General features: G+C 40.9%; 1 protein-coding gene across 1 annotated transcript; it reads left to right on the top strand.

Moving 5' to 3' along the window:
• Nucleotides 1-4,203: 4,203 nt before the first annotated feature.
• On the top strand, nt 4,204-19,960 carry LOC101608070 (histone-lysine N-methyltransferase SETMAR). The gene is made up of 2 exons (XM_004651369.2): nt 4,204-4,372; nt 18,711-19,960. The coding sequence occupies exons 1-2, from the start codon at nt 4,211-4,213 to the stop codon at nt 19,494-19,496; spliced, it is 948 nt and encodes a 315-aa protein (XP_004651426.2). The 5' UTR covers nt 4,204-4,210; the 3' UTR covers nt 19,497-19,960.
• The last annotated feature ends 218 nt before the right edge of the window (nt 19,961-20,178 follow it).

The raw sequence follows: 20,178 nt of genomic DNA, 5'->3' as shown, positions 1-20,178 counted from the left end.
TAAAAAGCTTCTTTCTCCCTCTCCCACAAATACATTTATGTGTGTATTCAGTAAGATGGCTTTGCATTTGAGCATATTAAAAAATTTCAGGGACTTTTACATAAAGTGAAAGAATCAATTTAAAAAGATAACCAATGCTACAGGTAACAGGCTCAAAAAAAGATATAGGAGAGCTAGAGGGTTGGCTAACTGGTTAAGGAACTTGCCCAGAAAGCCTAACAACCTGAATTTACTTCCCCAGTACCCACATACAGCCAGATGCACAAACTGGCACATGCACCTGGAGTTCGTTTGCAGAAGCTGGGGTCCCCAGCATGCTCATTCTCTTCTATCTATCTGTGCCTACAAATAGAAAACAAAGTATTTTTTAAAGGTGAAGATAAATCACCAGGGACATGGTCCCTGCCATGCAGCAGTTGTTTAAAAAAAAGAGAGAGAGACAATAGCCAAGTGTGGTGGAACACACCTTTAATCCCAGCACTCAGGAGGCTGAGGTAGGAGGACTGCAGTGAGTTCGAGACCACCCTGAGAACTACATAGTGAATTCCAGGTCTGCCTGAGGTAGAGCAAGACACTACCTCAAAAAACATCAAAACAGCCAGGTGTGGTGGCGTATTATGGCACATAATTCAGGAGTTCATTTAATCCCAGCACTTGGGAGGCAGAGGTAGGAGGATCACCACGAGTTTGAGGCCACCTTGAGGCTACATAGTGAATTCCAGGTCAGCCTGAGCTAGAATGAGACCCTACCTCAAAAAAACAAACAAAAAAAAAAAATAATCAAACAAAAGATATTGAAGAGGAGACACTTATGCTGAGTAGAAAGTATGTAAGAAAATATGAGTAAGGGTACAAAGGCCCAAGTTGCATGGCTTGTGAAGAAAAAATGTCAGTAAATCTAGGGGCTTAGAATTGAGAACAGTAGCACCAGTGACTGACTGGGATGGTTGAAATTGATGGTCAACATGACTGGTTTTGGAATCACCTAGGAGACGTACCTGTCTATGTGGGTATTTCCACACTAGTTTATAGGAGGACAGAAGACTCATCCCAAATGTAGGTAGCATAATCTCATGGGCTACCATCTGGGAGTGAATGAAAAAGAGATAACATAAGCACATTTATATCCCTCTGCTTCCTACTGCAGATGCAATGTGGCCAGCCACCTCACACACCCACTGTCATGTTTTCCCTGTCATGAGATGGACTGTGTTCCCTCAAATTATAAGCTAAATATATGCTCTTTCTCCCTCATATTGCTTTTGTTAAGTATTGTTGTCACAACGATGACAAAAGAAATATAGCAACCAAAAAAATACATAGAAACTCAATCTTCAAGGGCCCTGGAAGCCAGAAAATATAAGGTATCTTCTGAAAGAAAAGATGGAGCAAACACAGAGTTTTAAGTGGCATAATAATATACATCTTTTAAATATCATTATAGCAGTAATGCTAAGGATCATTTGAGGTATCAACAGTGAGTGGTACAGTTGGGGGGAAAATGACTTCAAGGGGCCAAGCAAGAAATGAGAGCCTAGGACTACATAAGTGGGAATGCAACTAGAAAACAGGGCTGGAGAGATTGCTTAGTGGTCAAGGTACTTGCCTGCAAAGCCAAAGGACACACCTAAGCCAGATGCACAAGGTGGCACATAATTCTGGAGTTCATTTGCAGTCACTGGAAGCCCTGGCACATGCCCATTCTCCCCGCCCCCAGATAGATAGATAGATAGATAGATAGATAGATAGATATACATATAGATATAGATATAGATATAGATATAGATATAGGTATATCTATCTATCTTTCTCTCTATATATATGTATATTCTGCCTTTCTGTCATAAATAAAAAATATTTTTTTAAAAAGTGGAAAACATTGTGAAGGTAGAATAAACAAAATCTGGCCACTAAATCTTTAAGCTAAGCAGGTCTAAAAAGTGGAAGGAATGTAAGAAAATTCTTCAGTTTATTATTTGGTAACTCTATTTGACAACCAATAAACTATTCCTCCAGTTTATGTTAATGAAGGGAAAGCAAAGCTTACAGAAGAATAACTCTACAAAAGTATTTAGATTGAGGAGTCCATAGGACATAAAGCAGAAACATCTACTATGCATAAAAGGAGTTCAGCAGAAGTATCAAGCTGCAGACTCTTGCCTAAACTCCTTACATCTGAAACTACATGAATCAGGCTGATGGGCGGGGAGCATATGTCTGAGGTCCTAATTATTCTGAATGAGAAAGTAAAAGTATTATCAAGACCCTATCAAAAACAGAAAACTAGGGCTGGAGAGATAGCTTAACCATTAAGACACATGCCTGCAAAACCTAAGGACCCAAGTTTGATTCTCCAGGTCCCACATAAGCACATGGTGGCACATGCGTCTGGAGCTCATTTGCAGTAGCTAGAGGCCCTGGAGCACCCACTCTTTCTCCCTCTCTCTGTCTCTCTCTCCCCCTCTGTCTCAAATAAATAAATAAAAATAAATTATAAAAAACTAAAATCTCTGAAACTGTGTGAGTTATTACTGAGGAAGCCCAGGAAAAGTGAGAACAAAATGGCTAAACAATGAGTGACACCCAAATTTTTGAATATCTGGCAAGAGAATATCATCAACAAGAGTACACTGTTAAAAGTTTTTTTATTTTTATTTAATTTTTAGTACTTTAGAGTAAGCTTTTGCACTAGGAATACAAGAATCCAAACAAAAAAATATCAAGACAGAGTCACTAGTCACCAAGCTGAAACTAAGTTGTTGATCTGACCTTATGAAGAAATCATGAATCAGAAAGATAGCCAAATTTCCCATCATTATAATAAATTTCCTATGCCTATCACACAAGAACTACCCAGATACTAACTGATCAGTCGTTTTCCTATTGTTCTATAGTACTACTCCTGCATTACAAAGAGAGTGACTTTGAAATGACCAGTCTGCTTTTGTTAATTGTTTCTCTTTCCTTCTGTAAAACCAATTTTCTGGTCAGGCCATGAAATTGTTCATTCTACTTAATAGAATGAAGTAAGTCTGATTCTAGAATTGAAAATAAAACCAGTTAAGATCTTTAAACTTGTTGGCTCATGCCTGTACTTTGGCATTGGGGAGGATAAGGCAGAAGAATCCTAGCAAGTTCAATGCCACCCTGGGCTACATATTGAGACCCTATTACAAAAAGGAAACAAAGGAGAAAGAGGCAGGGAGAAAGTTTAGAAGGAAGTTAGGGAGGAAGAAGGAGAAAGGGGGGAAGGAAAGAAAAAGGAAAACATTTCTAAATATAAATCTTTTAAATATTTTTATTTATTTGTCTGAGAGAGAAAGAGGGGGAGAGAGAGAATGGGTGCGCCAGGGCCTCCAGTCGCTGCAAACGAACTCCAGATGCATGGGCCACCTTGTGCATCTGGCTTATGTGGATATGGGAGAATTCAGCCTCGAACCTGGGTCCTTAGGCTTCACAGGCAAGCGCCCAAGGGCCAAACCATCTCTCCAGCCCCTCTAAATATAAATCTTTAAACTAAAGTGTTCTAATTTTGTCAAGAATGAATCTCACTCGGGACAATGGTACCATCAAAAGATGGAAGGAAGTTTCAATAAGCAAAAGAAGAAAGCCAAGAGGGTTGGTCAGTTTGACATATTACATGGCAAACTTTCTAGAGCAGTGCGGAGAAAGGGAAGGCGAGCTTACAGGCAACACAAAGCTTCATCTAGGAGAGGTCTTACCCAAACGCAAACCCTCTGAGGTGTCTCAAAAGGCCTGCCACCTGCCACAGACCCAATCATGTGTCATCCAACTTGTCCACAAGTTCCAGATCTCTAGCAACTTTGGTGACAATTTTCCTCCTCAGTCTGAAAGGCTGTCCTCGCTCTACCCCAGCCAATGCCTGCTAAACTTACAACCTGCACAGAATGACCTCGCATCTGGAGCCCACCCGACACCAAGGCTTCCCGGGAAAAGTAAAACATCTCACGTCATGGTCCCAAAGTTTTGTTGTACCCTTCATGGTTTTGTAATTATCAGCTGCGCATCTGGCTCAAAACAGAACGAACCATACGTAAAATATTCCAAGAAACCTGTGGAGTCCCCTTCACCGGTCCTTTATGACCGAAAACTACAACTCCCATGAGGCGGTGGGGCCACAGGACTCGCAGAGACCAGCATCCTCCGCGAGGCCCCAGCACTACCAGGATAGGAGGAGGAGGGAGAACCGATGAAGTCCGCGGAAGCTGCGGAGGAGTCGCGGCCTTGGGGGATGGCAGAGTCTGGGAAGCGTGCAGACGCAGCAAAGCAGACGGACGTAGCACGCGGGATGGAGAACTTTCCTGTGAGCGTGTGGCTCCGGGAGGCGGGGCCCGGGCCGGCGCCCTTCCAGGTAGGGGCGGGTCTAAGACCACCGCGAGCCGGCCGAAGTCGAGGGGCGGGGCTACTCCTTCAGCGGGAGCAGGCCGCGGCCGGGGCGGAGTTAACGGCTGCGCCCCGCCCTCAGGCATGAAGGTTGAGAGGCAGCTCCCTCATGTGGTTGTGTGGGGTCTTTCTCTGTGAACTTGCAGTAAGACCTTATCAAGGATTTTACCCCACTGTATCCCTATAATGACAGCTCCTGTGAAAAACTGAAAAACAAGTCTTCATGATGACTCTTGGAAAGAACCCTGAGATCCTGGCTTTTTCTCCAGGTCTGCACTCAGGATCCTGTGCAAATCAGTTCCCTCTCTGGCTCAGGTGTCTCATATGAAAAATAAGGCCTGGCTAGGGGGTCTCAGCCTGGGGTAGTCAAAAACAGTCCCTAGAGGACCTCATGAGGCCCACCCCTCCCTGAGGAGCAACCGGGGGAAGGAGAGACATTTTCTTCAGTGAGTTGCCCATGCTTGTGGCTGCAACCATAAACTCATGGGTCACCAAAAGTAAAAGACATGAAAGTAGAAGAGGGTCTAGTTAGAAGAGGGTGGAGAACAAGGGAGGGTAATGGAGGGTGAATGTGATCAAAACACATTATATACATGTATGAAATTGTCAGGAAAAAGCCCCTATAGTCAGACTTTGCCAAAGTCTTCCTCAAGTAAGGTCTTAGGCAAATGTAACTTAGCTTCTGCAGTCTTAGAGCCCTCCAATATGCAGTGGAGATGATAGTACCACACTTCCCAACTGCTTTGAGAATTTCAAGTAAAATTCAACTCTGGTCTGTGTGAAAACTCAGTAAATGCTAACTGTTCTCACTATCTCAAAACACTTTGTCTTTTTTTTCCAGAAAACGTTTTTGTTTTTTTTTATTTGTTAATTTGCAAACAGAAAGAGAGAGGAGACAGAGAGAATGGGCACACCAAGGTCTCCAGCTCTTGCAAATAAGACTCCAGATGCATGTGCCACTTTGGGCATCTGGCTTTTTGTGGGTATTGGGGAATCAAACTCTGGTCATTAGGCTTTCCAGGCAAGCCCCTTAACTATTGAGCCATCTCTCCAGCCCCCATATTTTAAATTTTTAATCTTACATACAAACTTGAAGTGGAATCAGAATACCATACTACTTTTTTTAAAGACATGTGGGAATAAGATCAAATATTCCATTAGCCTGTAATTATTCGGAGACTTAGTTCCAGGGTACCCAAGCAATCTTCAGAATATATAATAATGCAGTGTGTGCTCCCAGACTCCTGGCATTAATTTTTCATTTTATTCCTTTCCTAGTCCTTCACCTACTGCCTTATAAGTAGAACTCATCTTTCAACAAAAGTACATGTTTGATTTTTTTAGTTTTAATTTTTATTAATTAGGAACTTTATTGTATGGACACATCATATGTTGTTCTCATTCTCCTCCTCCCTGTCCCCATTCCATTGAGTACCTCCTCAGTGGAGTCACTAGTATTCACCATGAGGTTATGGGTCATGAGTTATATAAGAGCAGTAGTCAGTCATTATAGGGTGGGCAATGCCTCTGAGTATTCCTTCCTGTGGCTCTTAGAATCTTTTCACTCTCCTTTTCTGCAGTGTTCCCTGAGCCTTGGCAGGTGTGTTACAAGTCTACTTTGTTATTAAGCTCTCAGCAAATTCTAGATTTGTGCTTTGATAGATTTTGAGTGTCCTCAGTGTCTATGGTACATGTTGTCAGGTCACTATAAGAGCAGCACTCATGCTTAACTCACCAGTTCCTCTGTGGTCTCACCTGGACTTGGGCTGATGTTCAAGAAGTGGCTCATCTCATGGTGGGAAGTCAGCTATCTTTTCTTGTCATGTTGATAGATTTTAATTCTCCATGGTTTTTGCTGCTGTCTGTAAAAGAAAAAATGTATTCTCCAGCGGAGAGTAAGATCAGCATGCGTTAAAGGGGATTAGTGTAATTAATTAATTAAGAGAGATTTTGATGGATGTGGCCACTCTTTTGCCAAATTCTACTGGGAGCTTCTCACTAGAGTCTATGACCTTCATCTCCATAGGACTCTGATTTGGTGCCCAGTACTACCTATGAGCCGGTCTCTTATCAAACCAGAGAGCCATTGATTACCCATACAGGCTGAGTGTCACTATTGCACAGGTGTGTAAATCTTGTCTGGCTGGTTGATTTCTTGCCTAGCAGGATCCCCTGCTGGTTCACAGTGTTGGTGGCCATTTTCCCCCAGCAGCTCATGTAGCACTTTCCAGCACTACTATGAGGGCTAGCCATTGGGGAGCTGGCTTCCTTCCAGATTCCAGAATGATCTTTCAATGTTCTGTGTTTACAGCTTGTGGTGTCTTCAGCAATAGTGTCTTACCTTTTAGCTCTAGCAAGTAATCAAGTGCTTTGACAAAAGCCTAAAAGTTTGGCTGGAGAGATGGCTTAACAGTTAAGGTGCTTGCATGCAAAGCCTAAGGACCCAAGTGGTACATGCGTCTAGAGTTCCTTTGCAGTGACTAGAGGCTCTGACATACCCAATTCCCCCTATCTCTCTCTCATTGATAAATAAAAACAAGGTATTTCTGAAAAAGCCTAAAGGTTATCCATGGAATTGGAATGACAAAACATATATAGCAAACCAAAGATGTTGAAGTGGAAAGAACATGGCAATTGAGGTGAGGAGAGCCAGGGCTTGAATATCATGCCTACTCTACAAAGCCTGGGTTTTGTTTTAAAAATGAAAAAATATTAAAATCTTATAACCTTTTCCCATCTGTAATCTATATTGTTGGTCTTGCCCTTTTTTCTTCATACTGTTTTTATGAGGATCAAATAAGCTAATGAATTCGCTAACAATTTGTGAAATGTAGAACAGGATTTTAATGTAAGAAATGGTTACTCTTTTCTCAAACTACAGCTTATGGCTAAGAATACAAGTTTGCATTTGTAATGGCAGCTTACTGGTAATAATACAAGTGATTAGCACTAGATTAAACACTGGTCCCTGAAGACTTATCAAGGATCAAACATTGCTGGTTATCTGCCCAAAAAGCATTTGTAAATGTCTCATTTAACAAATAGCTGAATAAATAGATTCACATACACACACACATGTAGAAAGAGAGAGAGCATTAAGGTAGTCCTAGAAGATAAAATGGTGAATCACACAGTTTCTGCCCTTACACTTATAAAAGAATACAGAAAGAAAGCACTTGGTTACTTTTTTTTCAACCTAGCATGTAGTATGACAACACATCACTATTCTAGTCCATTCTTTTATTTAAATTTTTTTATTTTTATTTATTTATTTATTTGAGAGAGAGGAAAAGAGACAGAGAAAGTATGGGCATGCCCAGGCCTGTCGTGGCAAAATAACTCCAGATGCATCTTTGTGCATCTGCTTTACATGGGTACTAGGAATTGAACCTGGACTGACAGGCTTTGTGAGCAAGGGCCTTTATCCACTGAGCTATCTCTCAAGCTTCCCCCCATCCTTAACTAAATTTGACCAACATTTATTAAGAACTAAATTTAAGCCAGGTGGTGAGTTGGGTTATGGGGATTGAATAAGCAGGAAACCATAGCCGTGCCCTCAAAACCTTAACAATAGACTGATCCTTATAAGCAGTTTGAACAAAATATCTGTAGTAGTGAGTGAAACTGTTATTTTGCGTGTGAATTCTGTAAATTTATTTCCATTCTTGAGTCATACTTTTCTTTTCCATCTCAAGAACTTATGCAAAATAACTGCACTGATGTGTTTCTTATATAACTTTACTTAAATTATGGAAATAAGTATAATTTATTAGTGTGATGATACTTCCCAATAATCTCAGAACTCTGGAAGTGGAGGCACAAGGATCATGAGTTTAAGGGCCAACCTGTGCTACATAGCAAGACTCTGTCTCCAAAAAGCAAGAGTGAGAGTATAGTTCAGTGGTGGGGTATTTTATGCTCAAGTCCTTTGGTTGAATCCTCAGCCTGCCAAACAATAAAAAGTTAATTTATATCAATATCTTTAGAATCATCACAGTCATTAATGTCGAGAAACCCAGGGGGCTTGATGTACTAAATATGGTTTTCAGATTAAAATTAGTTCTTGTCTATTTTAAAAAGAAGATAGAGCCTGATGTGATGGCACACGCCTTTAACCCCAGCACTCAGGAGTCAGAGGTAAGAGGATCGCCGAGAGTTCGAGGCCACTCTGAGACTACATAGTGAATTCCAGGTCAGCTTGAGCTAGAAGAGTGAGACCCTACCTCAAAAAACTAAACCAAAAAAACAAAAAAAACAGGTAGAGAAAAGAAAGCCTTGTGATTAGTCCTTAGAACTATAGTTGAGGACATAAATGAAAATCAAGAGAAGGAAATGCAGTCAGTCCCAAAGTATTTTAGTTACCTGTGTATCTGCTTAACTATGGATAGAGTTAGAATTGCAAAAGGATAGGATTACATATAAAATGGGGCTTTGGTGTTTAGGAAAAGCTTATGAACCCCACTTTTGGGCTCTTATCTACTTTTAGCAAAAAAAAAAAGTTGAAATAAACACTGAGAATGATGGGTTATAAATGTATAAATATAATATAAATATATTATAAATTTAGGGAGTTTGTGAATTAAGGGAGGGGATGGAACAGGGATATACACCCTCATGGAGATAGGACCTGAGAGCCCATGTGAGAAGCTAACCATGGGGATGGGGAGAAAATATGAAAGAGGGTTTCCAGAGAGATCAAAAGGGGCTAGGGCTTGAAAGGAAAGCTAAAAGATAATAAGAGAGTAACAAAATGAAAAATTAAAAAAAAAAAAACCTTCCCCTAAATGGCCCTTCTGATATCAGAAGATTCAGGTGAAGCAAAATAAATGCCAAGAAGAGGACCTTACCTACGTGGTAAGCCCCTGTTATAGCTTATTGGGGTACATCCTCAGGCTCAGGTGGGCCTGAGAGAGAACTGATTGGTTTGGACTTAGGGGTCTGGCCCCTAAAGAGGCCAGCATATTTGAGTAGAGGCTGTCACTGAGGGATGAAACTGGACTGGATCAGACATGGAATTTCTTTGGACCTTCCCGTACCTGGCTGGCTACCTAAGTATAAAACTACCTGGTTATTTTGCCTTCATTTTCTCAAGAGATAAAATATGCTTGATACATAAAAAGCATAAGATGCCTTCAGAGGGTGTGTGTGTGTGTGTGTGTGTGTGTGTGTGTGTGTATTGGATGCTAGTCTCCAATCCAAGACTTTACATCTGCTAGGCAAATGCTATATCATTGACTTCCCCCTACCATCACCTTCAATTAATTTTCCCCTACATATTCAAGAAGCACAAAGTCAGTCTTACCAAGAGTCAAAACAGCTTGTTTACTCCAAACCCTAGCTTCAAGGCATATGCCCACATGAAAATTAAGGCTTGACAAAGGACCCAGGTTCAATTCCCCAGATACACAAGGCAGCGCAAGCATCTGGAGTTCATTTGCAGAGGCTGAAGGCCCTGATGTGCCCATTCTCTCTCTCCCTCTGTTTCTTTCTGTCTCTCAAATAAATGAATAAAAATTTTAAAATATTTTTTTAAAAATAGGGCTGGAACCCTGAGACTCCATAGTGAATTCCAGGTCAGCCTGGGCTAGGGTGAGACCCTACCTTGAAAAAAAAATATATTACTAGCTAAGTGTTGTTGAATTTATATTAGACTTATTATATTAGAGACTAAGCTTTGTGTTGGGGGAAGATTTTGCAGTTCCGGTTGTATGTGGGATAGTTATACCATGTTAGATGGAATTATGAGCTTGTTACTGTTTTCATTTGGAAATTAAGTATGATGTAAGGAGATATGGTTTAGTGTAAGTTGACACGGGGTGGACTTGTGATGGTTAAGGTGATGTCAACTTGATCTGTTTAGTAATCCATAGGAATCCCTTTTGGGTGGGTCTCTGAGGTTGCTTCCAGGAAAGATTCACTGAAGGAGGAATCCTTCCCCCAGGGTGAGCCCTGCCCCAGAGCAGGTGGCCCTGCTCAGAGAGGACTTTATATAAGGAAGCTCTGGGTGAAAAGAGCCTTTCCTTCCTTCCTTCCTTCCTTCCTTCCTTCCTTCCTTCCTTCCTTCCTTCCTTCCTTCCTTCCTTCCTTCCTTCCTTCCTTCCTTCCTTCCACTTGGCTGCCAGAGCTGCTCGCTGCCTTCCAGCGTGGACTGAAGACCAATGCAACTGAAGACCCGCATGGACAGAAACCCAGCGGCTCCTCAGGAAGCCTCCAGGCCTTCATGCCAGATCGGGACTGCTGAGGCATCTGGCCATGGGACTGAGCAACTACTGGGTTCCTTGATTCTCAGGCCTGCAACTACTATTGGATTGCCTTAGGCTAACCCAATAAATTCCCTTTTTAATATAAAAAAAAATAGGGCTGGAGAGATGGCTTAGTGATTAAGGTGCCTACCTGTGAAGACTAAGAACTTATGTTTGAATCTCTAGGCCCCATGTAAGCCAGACACAAGCACGCAATGTCGCACATAAGCACAAGGGGACACATGCATCTGGAGTTCATTTGCAATGGCTGAAGGCCCTGGCACGCCCATTCTTTCCCACCCCCTTTCTCTCTTTCAAATAAAAAAAATTAAGGCTTGAAAAACTCAAGGTAAAAATAACTGTGTCTGATTTGCTTTTGGATACTGCATGAAAAAGCAAAGAGACTATGCAATGTTGAGACTGGAAACAATGATATAATGTCTTCAGGGTTAAGTGCCAACTGAAAATTAAGCTAAGTGATTTCCTTAAGCTAAGAATCAAGTCTAATCATCTGTCAGGTCTCTGAAACCAGCTTCAAACATATTTTTTAACATATTTCAATTGGGCCTTAACCAGAATTGTCTGGCCCACAGTCTTTTAATAACTGCTAGGAGAAAATACAAACTTGGGAGCCTAGAGGCCAAGTACACAGATTCTTGTAGCTGTGATTTCAACATAACCGAAAAAGGAAAGAAGATCTTCACAACACTTCACTAAGATTCTGATTTTCAGCCTCAAAGGCTACAGGCAGACTTCAGTTTCTAGGGCTTTTATGAAGAATGTTACTCAGAGGAGCCAAACTTTCTGTTAAAAGTTATCAAGAGCTGCAATCAAAAAATAAATAAATAAATAAAATTTGCTGTGTGGCTTGTAATGTAGATAAAGAACCACACTCCATGCCATATCCCAGCACTGGTGATCTTGCCTTTCCTTGAGACATACCAGTTTGAAAGGCAAGACCTACCCTACTGGTTGAAGACAATTTGAGAGCCCTGCGATATGTGACATTCAGTTCTCCAAGTTCTGCCGTTAACAATAAATGCTGGTCTAGTTCAGGGGAGGAGGAAATTGTTGTGAACAAGAGTATTTGCTCTGTAACATGCTTTCTCCTGCTCACATTTTGGCTTTTCAGTTTTACTTATCAACTTTTTTCTCTTCAGTTACATTTTTAAAAAAATGGTTTGAAGGTGTTTAATGCCAGGATATTTAACTACAGAACCTGTTTTCTTCCCTACGCACTCTACTGACTGCTTAGTTTTTGTTGAACACTTATGTGCCAACCATAAAAGTCAGCTTTTTATTTGGATTATCTCAATTTGTTCCTTTATAACAAGTAAAAAGATGATAGATAGATAGACAGATCATCAGCTATGGTGGATACATGGACAGATGAAAGAAATAATTAAAGGGAGTAATTTTCCAGAAATATAGAATGTTATATCTGAAAGTCTAGAAGACTTTAGATCTAGAAGAATGAAGGAAGGTAATTTTTTGAAAGTGTCAACCCTAGGTAGTATTACTTTACTTAAAGTTCATAATAATCACTATTAGTATGAGTATTATGCCTGTCTTGTAGTAGTTAACCCAAAGCTTAACAAGCCACATGCCATATCACAGCGCTAATGAGAGTTTGGTTCTAAGTGACCCCAGAACAATCCATGTCCTGTGCTAGGAAACCTCCATGGCTTGGTTAATGTTCCCAACCACAGTCAAGTCTTCTTTCTGGCCTCCTCATATAATACCAGTTTGAGTCCTCATTTCTCTTTGACCATTCATATATTTGCTAGCCATTTCCTATGTCATTCCTAGCTTTCACCCTCCTCTGCTAGTCAGGACTCATTTGTTTGCAAGGAGCATAAGCATAACACAAACTGGCTCATGCAAAGAGGAAAAGGATTATCTCACATAACACAAAGGTCCAAAAGTAGCTACTATAGGCATGTCTGGATCCAAGAACTCTATAGCATCAACAGATATTTCTTGCCACCACATTCTCTGCACATACCCCTACTTCCTTTACTGTGCTTGACTACTTGGAGGTCTTACCTGTGTGGTAAACTTGAGAATGAATTTCAAGTGAGTACTTTATGCCACCCATAAATCAAACTCTATTGAATACAGTGAGTGATGTTCTGTTGAACCAGGTCTACACTCTGCCTAACCAGAATTCTCATATACTCACTGGCACAGAAATGGATAGAGTTCTGTTGTAAAAGCCGAGGTACTGTTATCAAGGGAAATCAATGGATATTGGACACACAGGGGGAAAAAAAAACTGTCTGCTATGGACAAAGCTTTGATCAAAGCTTGGCTGACTAAAGCCAAGACAGCATTTGGGGTAACGTTTCTTGGATCTACTTGGTTCACATGTTTGTAGTAGAAAGCAGGGTGCAGACTATGAGGAGTATTACAGATTGGATGCATTTAGTTAAGATCAGATCAGCTGCTTCCCAACTTGTAATACACCTTCCATTGGCTTTCAAATACTCAAGATTTAACTGTTTGCTTTGCAGGGATATTTGAATAGAATGTCAGATCAGATTATTTCTGAAAAGAGTAAAAACTATTGATTTTCACTACATATTTAAATATCTGAAAAGATGGGCAATCACATCATCACAGATTAGACAAGCTTTTTAAAAGTTTTTTTAAAAAACTTTTTTTGGAGTGGGATATTTGGTGGTGGTACCAAGGATCCAACGTATGGTCTTGTAAATGTTAGGCAAAGCTCTCTACCATTTGTGCTATATTCCTAGCCCAAAAGATTGTTCTTGAGTGTGATCTTTTTTTGTTGTTTTGTTTTGTTTTTCAAGGTAGGGTCTCACTGTAGCCCAGGCTGACCTGGAATTCATTATATAGTCAGGGTGGCCTCGAACTCATAGTAATCTCTGCCTCTACCTCTGCCTCCTGAGAACTGGGACTAAAGGTATGCACCACCATGCCTGCCTACGTATGGTCATTTTAAAAATCAGATTAAATATTTTTTTCTTGCATAGTATTTTACTTAACTCTTAATGAAGAGATAAAAACATAATGTAATATAAATATATTTAAAATGATTTGTAATGATCACTGGTATCAGAATCAATGATTATATCCATAAATATTCATTCTTATTAAACTGGAAATGTAATGCCAGGCATGATGGCACATGCCTTTAATCACAGCACTTGGGAGGCAGAGGTAGGAGAATCGCCATAAATTCAAGGCTACCTTGAGACTACATAGTGAATTCCAGGTTAGCCTGAGCTAGAGTGAGACCCTACCTCCAAAAACCAAAACAATAAAAATAAACTGGAAATGTACCTAAAAGTCTATATTATTCTTTCAAATATATCTGAAATTCATTTGGAATTGCCTATTATTTAAAACCTAAGTATAGGGCTGGAGAGATGGCTTAGCGGTTAAGCGCTTGCCTGTGAAGCCTAAGGACCCCGGTTCGAGGCTCGGTTCCCCAGGTCCCACGTTAGCCAGATGCACAGGAGGCGCACACGTCTGGAGTTCGTTTGCAGTGGCTGGAGGCCCTGGCGCGCCCATTCTCTCTCTCTCCCTCTATCTGTCTTTCTCCCTGTGTCTGTCACTCTCAAATAAATAAATAAAAAATGAACAAAAAATATTAAAAAAAAAAAAAAACCTAAGTATAGAGCTGGAGAGATGGCTTAGCACTTAAGGTGCTGCACCTTCAAAGCCAAAGGGCCTGGGTTCAATTCCGCAAATAAGCCAGATGCACAGGGTCGCACATGCATGTGGAGTTCATTTGCAGCATCTGGAGGCCCTGGCATGCCCATTCTTTCTCTTTTATTTTAGAGAACATGAGAGAGAGACAGACAGACAGAGAAAGGGAGAGAATTGACATACCAGACCCTCAAGCCACTGCAATTGAACTCAAGATGCTTGTGCCACCTAGTAGGCATGGGCAACCTTGCACTTGCCTCACCTTTGCATCTGGCTTACATGGGATCCAGAGAGTTGAACATGGCTCCTTAGACTTTGCAGGCAAGTGCCTTAACTGCTAAGCCATCTCTCCAGCCTCCGTCCTCCCTCCCTCCCCCCCTTTACATACATACATATATATACACACATACATACATATATATTTATATGTGTGTGTGTTTGCCTTTCTCTCTCAAAAAACAAAAACTTCAGTATAAATGATCTCAGATTATGCCTCCATCTTAAACATAGAATATTTTAGAGGCTATCTTTTCATTATATTTTCTCCTTCCTTCCTTCATTTCTTTCTTTCTGTTTGTGTGATGGTAGGGATCAAACCCAGGGCCTTTCAAATGCTAGGAAAGTACCCTACAACTGAGCTGTAGCCCAGCCCTGAGAAAGATGTATGACTTTGGAATCTTTTAAAATAAGATAGGGCTGGGGCTATGGCTCAGTGGTAAAGTGCTTGCCTTGTATGAGACCATGATTTCAATACCTATTACAGCAAGTAAATAATAGACAAATAAATAAAATAAGATGGTCTTGAAAAATCATTTCAAAAATAATTGTAGATTTCCCCCAAATCTTTTTATTTTTCTTTTTGAGGCAAGCGCAACAGACTGGCCTGTATTTTTGTTTGTTTGTTTGTTTTTGGTTTGGGTGTTTTTTGTTTTTTTAATTCAAGAGAGCAAGATAGAGAGAGAGAATTGGCATGCTAGGGCCTCCAGCCACTGAAGTCGAACTCCAGACATGTGTGACACCTTGCATGCTTGCATCACCTTACACATCTGGCTTAAGTGAGACCTGGAGAGTCCAACATGGGTCCTTAGTATTCACAGACAAGCATCCTAACTGCTGAGCCATCTCCCCAGCCCTCCAAAATCTTTTTTGATTGATAAGTAAAGATAATCAAACAAAAGCATTTTTAGCAAGAATAATATGCTGCCTTAGAAAACTGCAGTAAGTCAGGCTTGATTTTAAAAGGTGTCATCTATGTTGAAAATCACTTTTAAGTTTAGTGATATATAGTGTAGATTTAAAATATGTATCCCTTGAAGAAAAAAATCAACTTAAACATACTCTTTATGAGAAGTTTCACAAGGTGGTAGTAAGATCTTTTACAAGTAGTAATTAAAATATCTGAGCTACCATTTATATTTCAGTGTTGAATCTTGAAAAAGCTGGCTATAGATTCTGTATAAAATGGCAGTCACTAAACTTGACAGAGGGTGTCTTTTACTGAACCTTCCTTTATCGCTGTAGGACATCCCTGCTAAGCTAAAGTGGTAAGGCACACACAAGCAGAAGCTCCTTAACTCTCCACCCCAAAATCACTTTCTGAGCAGAATGTCAGCCTGCCCCCCAGGTACTCCCACTCTTCACCCTCCTCATCTCTCAACAGAGATGCCAATCCTCCCCCAGCTCAGTGCTTTTTAAAGAACAGGATTCTGTACTTAATGGCACTGCTCCACCAAGGCTCCACAGGGAGTGTCATTCCATGCTGTTCAGTACCTGTCTAAAGCTGGGTCAGGAGGCACAGGATTAATGGAGGGTTGAAAGACATGCATTGGATCATCCCCCTAGATACTGTGAAATCTCTCCCTCAGTGAAAGGTCACACAGCTGATGCTGTCCCTTCAGAACTGCTTTACCTAGCTGTGCTGGGTGACTTACCAGGCATCTTTATTGAGGGTCAGAATAAGGAAGGTTCTGGAACTGCTTCCCGGTAAAGAATGGTTTAGAAGGACACTGGTGAAATTTCTTTCTCATCTCAGTACTAGAAAGTCAATGCTGCTTCTGGACAGATAGTATAAATTTTACCTATAATCTTGTACTCTTTCAAATGGCTCCTGCCAGATAGGGCTGAATGTCCACTCTATCTTGCATACTTTGTCTAAATTCAATAGACAATTTCCCTTATTTCCTCTTTCACCTTGGGTTACTCAGTTCTGTAACTGTAAAAAAAAAATCTGTGATAATCATAAAGAGAAAAGGAGCCAGGTATGGTAGCATGCACTGTTAAACCAGCACTCCAGAGGCAGAGATAGGAGGATCACTGTGAGTCCAAGGCCAGCCTGGATCTTCAGAGTAGACCCAGGTCAGTCTGGGCTAGCGTAAAACCCTGCCTCAAAAAGAAGCAGAGGGAGTGGGCTGAGAGGGTTGGCAGACTGGTGGCTACACTATAATCCTGCACTTGGAAGGCTGATGCAGAAGGATTACTGTGAGTTTTAGAGCAGCTTGGGCTACAGTATAAAACCCTGTTTCAGGAAAGAAAATAAAAGGGTTTATTTTTGCTCAGCATTTGCCAGCCCTCACTGCCTTGGTCCTGTGCTGAAGCAGAGCATGGTGGGGAGCATCTCTTCACCCCATGGCAACTAAAAGATTTGGGAAGGGCTGAGATCCCAGGATCCTCTTTGAGATCATGCCCCCAATAATCAAGTTCCCTCCCACCACGTAACCAGTCCATCATCTCACACAAGTACCATCCACTGGGAACAAGCCTTCAACACTTGGCTTTTGTAGGACATTCATCTGAACCACAGCATATCTCACCCTTACCTTTGCTTCATTTGCACCTCTTCCTTAATCTTATTGAGTTCTGTTTGTAAGAAAACAGGCATAAACAAATTAGGTTTCATGTTAGCAAGGATTATTCTGTATATAAATAAATGTGCTAGACTCCAAAGAGATATTTTTATCTTCAGGGTTTGAAGATATGCTTCATAATACCTATGAGGAAATAACCAGACATCAGATTGGTCAAAACTGGGGTTTCCTTCTTTTTCTATAATATTTTATAAATGAAATTTTGTGAAAATACAGATACATTCAAAAAAAGAAAACCAAGAGGGGCTGGAAAGATTGCTCAGTAGTTGAAGGCATTTACTTGTAAAGCCTGATGGGTTTGATTCCCCAGCGTATATAAAGTCATATGCTCAAAATGGAGTATGCATCTGAAGTTCATTGTATGATGTCCAGACGGCAGGAGGACCTGGTAGGCCATTCTCTCTTTCTCTCTTAAATAAATAAAAATATTTTTTAAAAATAAGAAATAATTTCAAATGATCCCTCTCTTATTTAATAGGAACAGTTTCTTTTTTTTATTTTGGTTTTTCAAGGTAGGATCTCGCTCTAGCCCAGGCTGACCTGGAAATTACTGTGTAGTTTCAGGGTGGCCTTGAACTCACGGCGATCCTCCTACCTCTGCCTCCCAAGTGCTGGGATTAAAGTTGTGTGCCGCCACGCCTGGCTATGGAACAGTTTCTTAATACATACATGATATACCTATAAGAAATTGTATTAACACCTATTTAATAAATGCCAGTTTGGGAATTATTTCTGCAGTTGACTTATTTATAATTATAGTTTTCTTATTCTCTGAAAAGACCTAAACAAACCTTTTTTTTTTTTCAGATGAAGGTGAAAGAAATTAAAAGATAAAGCTAAGACTAGAACATTGAACTGTGTGCAAAAAATTAACCTGGGCGTGGTGGCGCACGCCTTTAATCCCAGCACTCGGGAGGCAGAGGTAGGAGGATCACCGTGAGTTCAAGGCCACCCTGAGACTACAGAGTTAATTCCAGGTCAGCCTGGGCCAAAGTGAGACCCTACCTCGAAAAATCAAAATAAATAAATAAATAAATAAATAAATTCATCAATTCATCAGTTTTCCTTGACACTATGAAGGAAACAAAATAAGTTCAAATCTTTCAATTCCTGATAATGGGGAAAAAATACAATTTTTCTTTTGTTATCTTCCTATAGTAAAATAACAAAAATTTTAAATCTAAAAATTACTACCTTTGCTGGGCGTGGTGGCACATGCCTTTAATCCCAGCACTCGGGAGGCAGAAGTAGGAGAATCACCGTGAGTTCAGGGCCACCCTGAGACTACATAGTGAATTCCAAGTCAGCCTGGGCCAGAGTGAAAAAAAAATTACTACCTTTTTAAGTAATGAGAGCTCCTGTAGGTAATATTTTAGGGTATTGTGTTCTGACAATTCTTTTCCTGGCCTGTTTTTACATATGTTGAATAAGGAAATGTCCAAGCAAATATCTACATATATATTACATATCTGTATGTATGAAATACGTGACATGCTATACTAACAGTTACTTCTCATTTTTACAGTATACTCCTGAACATGTAGCTGGACCTGGAGCAGACATTGACCCCAGTCAGATAACTTTTCCTGGATGCATGTGTGTCAAAACTCCCTGTGTCTTGGGAACTTGCTCCTGCATCCACCACGAGGATAATTATGACAAGTTGTGTCTTAGAGACATAGGGCTGGAAACCAAGTACACTAGGCCTGTTTTTGAATGCAATGTCCTGTGTCAGTGCGGGGAGCACTGCACAAACAGGGTGGTCCAGAGAGGTCTGCAGTTCCACCTACAGGTGTTCCAGACAGATAAAAAAGGCTGGGGACTTCGGACTTTGCAACTTATACCCAAAGGAAGATTTGTCTGTGAATATGCTGGAGAGGTTTTAGGACTCTCTGAAGTACGGAGAAGAATTCACTTACAAACAGCATATGACTCAAATTACATTATAGCCATCAGGGAGCATGTTTACAATGGGCAAGTCATGGAAACATTTGTTGACCCTACCTATATAGGAAATATTGGAAGATTCCTCAATCATTCCTGTGAGCCAAATCTGTTGATGATTCCTGTCCGCATTGACTCAATGGTACCCAAGTTGGCACTTTTTGCAGCCAAAGACATTTTGCCAGGACAAGAGCTGTCTTATGACTACTCGGGAAGATTTCTCAATCACGTGGACAGTAAAGACAAAGAGAGGGTAGACCATAGGAAATTCAGAAAACCTTGTTACTGTGGTGCTAAATCATGTATGACTTTCCTGCCTTATGACAGCTCTCTGTACTGCTCCTTAGAAAAGCCAGACAGCAGTTAGGAAGGAAATTCCTACCCATTGGCCTCTCTGTGGAACAGAATCAGTGGGGTCCAAATATACACAGTTCATCTGCTTCCATGCTCCCCTCCTGAAAGCTGCTTTCCCTGGAGGTCAGTCTGCCTAGTTATCAACAGCTCACCCTGCCCTGCACAGGAGGCTGGTGGTTGTTCATCCTCTCCTCTGCCTAAAGTTGCCCAAATTCAACTCAGGAAGGTGGCACACACCCTAAGTGTCCACCAATATTCTTTCCCTTTCTTGTAGATAGAATTCTTTGCCTGGCTATCCGGAATACTCACTTTGCTAGTTAGAGAGGGGTATGTGACTATTCAAACTCACAGAATACAAGCAAAAAGGGTGTGCCCTCATCTGTCATGGTGGAAACCAACTGCCCTCCAATTGGACTGGAGGCCCGCTCCAAGGGAGGGAATACATCCTTGATACTGAAAACTTAAAACAGGGGTTGTCATGAGCCCTATGGGTGTAACATCTGCTGATGTCTAGATAAGTATATATACTATGCTTATCAAACTGCCCAGTAAGCATTTCTCTTAATATTCATACCCTTATATTAATGCTACGCTCACTTTGGGTGGAGAATCTTCTCTTTTCAGATGGCAGTGACCTTGTGAGGACTCAGAAGGTATCATGGTGCTGGAAAGAAGTGACTAGAGTACCGAGTAAC

This window comes from Jaculus jaculus, chromosome 14, assembly GCF_020740685.1.
Source record: "Jaculus jaculus isolate mJacJac1 chromosome 14, mJacJac1.mat.Y.cur, whole genome shotgun sequence".
Taxonomy (NCBI): domain Eukaryota; kingdom Metazoa; phylum Chordata; class Mammalia; order Rodentia; family Dipodidae; genus Jaculus; species Jaculus jaculus.
This window is presented reverse-complemented; position numbering and strand designations above follow the sequence as displayed.